The following is a 6000-nucleotide window of genomic DNA, read 5'->3' on the forward strand; positions in this document are numbered from 1 at the left end:
ATCTGAGTAACACACCTCTCTGTGGAAGAATATCTTTTTCCTCCAGGAGAAGGGGCAGGAAAGATATACGATAAAAATACCCACATGTCTTCATGCAACTGTGATATAGTCATGGAGAGTTTGGATCTGCAATTTTTCATTGGGTGAATGTAATTATTTTCTTTTTTTAACAATATATGCACCTCTATTTCAAAGAAATTAAAAAATTACAAAAAATGGTCAAATTATGATACACTAAATGAAAACAGTCAGCCTTCATCAAAAGTTATACAACAAATGTTGTACATGTATATTTTCTTGTTTACTATTTGAGGTAGAGAATTCACCTAAAACTATGAAAAAAGGGAAGGAAGCACTTTAAGGTGAAGTTACTTTTTAAGTGTTTTCTAAGTATATGCATAGACAAACAACAAAGACCTACTGTATAGCACAAGGAACTCTATTCAATATCTTGTAGCAACCTATAATGGAAAAGAAGCTGAAAAAGATATAGCTATATATCCATCACTCTGCAGTACACCTGCAACATTGTAAATCAACTATACTTCAACTTTAAAAATTTTTAAATATGGATAAAATTTTTTAAAAATAGTATATGTAGATTCTCAAAAGACTGCCCTTTAAGAAATGTGTTTTATCAATGATGATGCAGTCAGTCACTGGCCTGGGTATTGGGAAACAACACATACTCTTGGCTCTGCGAAGAACACAAAACCACAGAAATTCACTTATACCCTCCGGACCAATTTTTCCCAACTTTTTTTTTTTTTTTTTTTTTTTGCTGAGCCCTTGGCATGCTCAAGTTCCAGGGCCAGGGATGGAACCTGAGGTAAAGCCACAGAAGTAATGACAGATCCTTAACCATTAGGCCACCAGGGAATGCCAACTGTTCCCAACTTTTAACAAATAGAAAACACCTCTTGTCCTATTGTCTATATAAGAAAATCATCAGTAGTTCCCCAGTGGTCAGAGGGTTAAGGAAGTGGCGGTGTCACTGCTGTGGCTTGGGTTTGGTCCCTGCCTAGGGAACCTCCATAAGCCTCAGGTGTGGTAGAAAAGAAAGAAAGAAAGGGAGGAAGGGAGGGAGGGAGAAAGGAGGGAGAGAGGGGAAGGAAGGAGGGAGGAAGAAAGGGAGGGAGGGAGAAAAAATCATCAGCACTATATTTAGATGCCAGATTCACTGTGTGAGAAGCTCAGAATCTGAGAAGAGAGTGAAAAACAGAGAGAGGATTAAACTAGGATTGGTAAAACAGAATTTATTCCAACCTAGTTATAAAGTTCCTTCTCTACACCATGTCCTCAAAACCATTCCAATGAAATTATATCTCCTGGCTAGCCTAAGCTTCCTTCATTCCTCTCAGCCCAGTTCCCCACTCCTGAAATCTGGTCTAGACTTTCCTCCACTAGGTAGCCTGTGATGGCTTCTGAATGTGACAACATCATCCAAATCTCACTCACGCTGGGCAGGTGTCAGTAACCTGGGATCGGCTCCTCTCTGGAACTACTGTTTCTGCTGAAAAACTCATTCAAGTGGTGGAGTGGTTCTCTTACACGTGGGATTCTGTTCCTAGAAAATCCTCCTTCTTACTTCACAAGAGGTGTTTTATTCCAAGGTAGGTGAGAAATGAGCCTACGGGACAAATTCATTTTAATTGGAACCTTCACCCAGGCCCACAGTTCAATTCTGAGTATCCATTATTTCACAAAATCTCAGGTCAGACCTTCAACAAACTCAAACCAAGGATGCTAAGAACACAGACAAAGCTAGACTGTTACAGAACTCAGAAACAACTATGCTGTCTGCCTAAGGATTCCGAAGACATCTAGAAATCCCAGAAACAGAGCTGCTACATGGTAACATACAATCGGTCACATTATTCCTTCACAGGTCAAATTATTTCTGCTAAGTGCTCCAGAGGATGCGACGCTGACTTTTATAACCAAGATAGTAAATGAGAAGGACCATGACATCTGGAGAAAATCTGAATTTGTCTTCCAGTTTGTCATCCAATAGTTTTGTGACTCTAGACATATAACTGTCCTCTCAGTCTATTTTCTTATTTGTTAAGGGGGCGGGGGTGGGGGGTTATAATGACCTAAGTGAGAGTTCATGAGCACAAACCAACGAGTAAGAAGAATGAGTATTTCAGAGTTCCCATCCTGGCGCAGTGGTTAACGAATCCGACTAGGAACCATGAGATGAGGGTTCGATCCCTGCCCTTGCTCAGTGGGTTAAGGATTCGACGTTGCCGTGAGCTGTGGTGTGGGTTGCAGACGCGGCTCGGAACCCGAGTTGTTGTCGCTCTGGCGTAGACCGGGGGCTACAGCTCCGATTCGACCTATAGCCTGGGAACCTCCATATGCCGCGGGAGCGGCCCCAAAAAATAGCAAAAAGACGAAAAAAAAAAAAAAAGAATGAGTATTTCTATGAACAACAGTTGCTAATATTTACTGCCAGGCGCTGTGCTACAGTATTTAATTCTTTGAACAACCTCACAGGGTATATGTTGTTAAAAACCTGAGTTTTACAGATGAAGAGATGAGGTTTCAAGCAGGTAACCTTTATCAGATAATTCTTATACCCAGTTCTGCCCTGTATCAAAGACCACAGGAACCCCACCCCCTCTCCTGGGCAGGGCGCATCCATCACGGGTGTGCACGTGCCCCACTCCCGCTGGCCGCGAGGACCACGCCGTCCTCGTGGTGGAGGGGGCGGACACACGAGGAAAATGCATGCTCCCCGAGGTCCGGAGTCCCCACGCCCAAAGCCGGGGACTTTCCCTGACAAGAGACTCCTCCGAGGCCACCCCGCCGGCCCTCTTAGGTTCCCGGGTACTGCCTCCCCACCTTCGGGTACCGCCGTTACCCCTGCCGCTGCCACCCCCACCCCCCGCCACCCGCTCCTTGAAGCCACACAGGGCCGCCTTAGCCCTCGTTCAACCGTTCGCCTCGTCCACCACTCGCCCTCTGGCCGCACCAGCTCCCTGAGCGGCGTACAGACCTGGTAGCTCTGGAACAATTTCCCACAACAGGTCCAAGACTTTCTAGAGGGAGAGCCTGAGCGATATCGCCCAGGCGCTGAAGTAGCGGAAGATCATTTCCCATAACCACGCGCGGCGACTCCCAAACATCCAGACTACATTTCCCAGAAGCCTGCTCGCCAGGACCTTGAGGAAATTTGGGAAACGTTAGCGTTTTTTAGCAATTCAGAGATTGTGGCCTAAGGGTATCGCTTCTACTGTACGCTGTCCGGAGGTTGTTTTTTTTTTTTTTTTTTTTTTTTTTTTAGTACCTCAGACAAATAGTCTCAGGGGCAGGGTGCCTTTTTGTTTTTGTTTTTGTCTTTTTAGCGGCGCATGGAGGGTCCCAGGCTAGGGGTCTAATCGGAGCTGTAGCCGCCCGCCTATGCCAGAGCCGCAGCAAAGCAGGATCCAAGCCACGTCTGCGACCTACACCACAGCTCACTGCAACGCCGGATCCTTAACCGCTGAGCAAGGCCAGGGATTGAACCGGCAACATCATGGTTCCCAGTCGCATTCATTTCCGCTGTGCCACAAAGGGAACTCCCCCAGGGTGCCTTTTAAAACTCAAGGAGGCAAAGTTGAAAATCAATATGAGTTATTAATATAAGTAGGAAAGTTACTTTAAATACTAAGTAATTAAGTGAATTAAATAGTAGGAAATACCAACAATAAAGTACTATTGAAACATAAGTGATAAATAATAACATTAATTTCAGAAGTGAAAAATACAAGCAAGTTGGGGCTTCAGGTAACAAGTAAAAATAAATCCAGCCTCAGATAATGAGAAATACTTTAAAAAAGGCTATTGCAATAGAAAGAATGCCTTGATTTCAGAATCTAAAAGCATCTTAAGGAGTTCCTGTTGTGGCTCGGGGTAATGAACACAAGGCTAGTATCCATGAGGACGCAGGTTCAATCCCTAGCCTTGCTCAGGGCGTTAAGGATCTGGCATTGCCCTGAGCTGTGGTGCAGGTGACAGACACAGCTTGGATCCCTAGCTACTGTGGCTGCTGAGCAGACTGGCTGCTGCAGCTCTAATTGGACCCCTAGCCTGGGTACTTCCATAGGCTAGGGTGTGGCCCTAAAAAGATTTTAAAATTTTAAAAAATAAAAGCATCTCAAAATTAAATAGAAGAAGGCTTTTTTTGCCTAAGGAGGAGTAAGAAGGGTTAGCAGGAACTCTTGAGAGGAAATTGGCCTGGTGAGTGCAGGAGGTAAACAAACACTGTGATTGGGTAGCCTGACAGGAAACTTGTATGGCTCTGATTCACACTTTTTGGAATGAGCTGTTAAGGGGAGGTGGATATTTAGTATTTGCGTGTTTGGTCAGACATGGGACAGCCAAAGTTCAGGGATTTGTGAGGGGTAGAGAAACCTAATTAAAGTTGGGTCAAGCAAAGTCAGTGTAGACCTGACCTACAAGAAATTCTAAACTGAGTCCATTAGCCTGAAAAGGAAAGATACTAGACAGTAACAGATAAAAAATATCAGTAAAGATAACTATGTAGGTAAATATAAAAACTAGTATTATTGTTTTTTGTTAGTAACTCCTCTTTTTGTTTCTCATGTCATTTAGAAAACAGATGCACCAATGGTAATTGTAAAACAAGGTTAATTCCAAGAATCACACAAATTACCAAAACTGACTCAAGAAGAAATAGAAAATCTGAACATATCTGTAATGAGATTGAATCAGTAATCAAACCCCTATCCCCAACAAAGAAAGGTCTAGAATTGGTAAATTCTAAAAATATTCAAAGAATTTCCCAAACTCTTCCCTACAATAGTAGAGGAAAGATCACTTCTTATATCATTCTATGATGATAGCATTACCCTTGTTAAAAGAAAAAAAAAAAAAGAATCACAAAGAAAAACTACAGGTGAAAATTCCTTATCACTATAGATATAAAAATCCTCAATAAAATACCAGCAAACTCAAGGCAATAGCATATTAAACAAATAATAATAATAGGATCATTCACCCTGACCTGGTGGGATTTATTCCAGGAGGGCAATGTTGATTTAGAGGGAGGGAAAGAGCTGCCAACACAAATACTTAGCAAATTAGTTCATGATAACAAATAATTGAAAGTAACTTAACAATAAACTATGATAATGCATAAGATGGAACAGTAGATAGTGATTAAAAGTAGTAATGTGGATATACTAACACAATTTCTAACTAGTCAATCCTTCAATAAGTAACCTAATTTCTTACTAGTCAATCCTTCAATACCACAATCAGCTGTTATAATTAATAATTCTTTATATTAAAATTTCCAAGCTCAAATTGCTAACTACTATTATTTGGCTGTGGTCAATGCAGAATTGGTACCAGAAATGATCTCTGTAGATACCCAGGTAAAGATGGAATTTTAGGATTGGTTTGGCTGTGCCTTTCAGTTTGAGTACAATACTGATCTCCTTGCCAGTGGTAAATGAGATGTTTATAATCTATGACATACAGAGATATCACAACTGAACAAGTTATCATTTATGAAGCACCAACTGAAACGTGCCTTGCAGGCCCAGGAGGCTACTGCACTTGACTATTATGGTAGTCAGGATGACTATAAGGATTATATGGGGAGATATTCTTCTGAGTGCCCGTGAGCATTTAGAGAGAGAAAATGGCAAGCTCAGGCCTGTCGTTTCTCAGCAAAAATTATGGTATGAAAACCAGACAACTTTCATGGCAGCCCAAAAAAAGTTCTTATCTTTGTTGCTGTTAAGGCTGACATTGCTGAAATTCAATATAAAATTTAATCATGCAGGACTTCTGGCCAAGGTGGAGTAATCCCAGTCCTAATAACTATTCTCTCTGGTGACAAAAATATCCTGGACATATAACAAAAAGCAACCACAGATAAATTCTGGAAGGTGGAGAGAAGGCAGACTGCCTATGGGCCTACCAAGGCATCTAGTACCACTAGAACGATAGTGGTGATTTTTTTTGGTTTTCTTATTACCTCCTATA

The 6000-nt window shown here is 41.8% G+C and overlaps 1 protein-coding gene across 24 annotated transcripts in view; it reads right to left on the minus strand.

Moving 5' to 3' along the window:
* Window positions 1-3148, minus strand: part of LOC100738050 (zinc finger protein 33B) — a 52456-nt gene extending 49308 nt beyond the window's left edge. For 6 of the 24 annotated variants that reach the window (XM_021072359.1, XM_021072360.1, XM_021072357.1 and 3 more), the window contains exons 1-2: window positions 3002-3148; window positions 1459-1630 (exon numbers count right to left, since the gene is read on the minus strand). Coding sequence is in view for 8 of the 24 variants with exons in the window: in XM_021072353.1 (XP_020928012.1) it covers window positions 1459-1526 (68 nt within the window). In the remaining 16 variants the exon portion in view is untranslated. Of the gene's footprint in view, window positions 1-15; window positions 127-421; window positions 462-1458; window positions 1631-3001 lie in introns of those variants that run through there. The other 18 variants (XR_002338349.1, XM_021072369.1, XM_021072368.1 and 15 more) reach the window with 9 other exon arrangements.

The sequence above is a fragment of the Sus scrofa genome, chromosome 14, assembly GCF_000003025.6.
Source record: "Sus scrofa isolate TJ Tabasco breed Duroc chromosome 14, Sscrofa11.1, whole genome shotgun sequence".
Lineage (NCBI taxonomy): Eukaryota > Metazoa > Chordata > Mammalia > Artiodactyla > Suidae > Sus > Sus scrofa.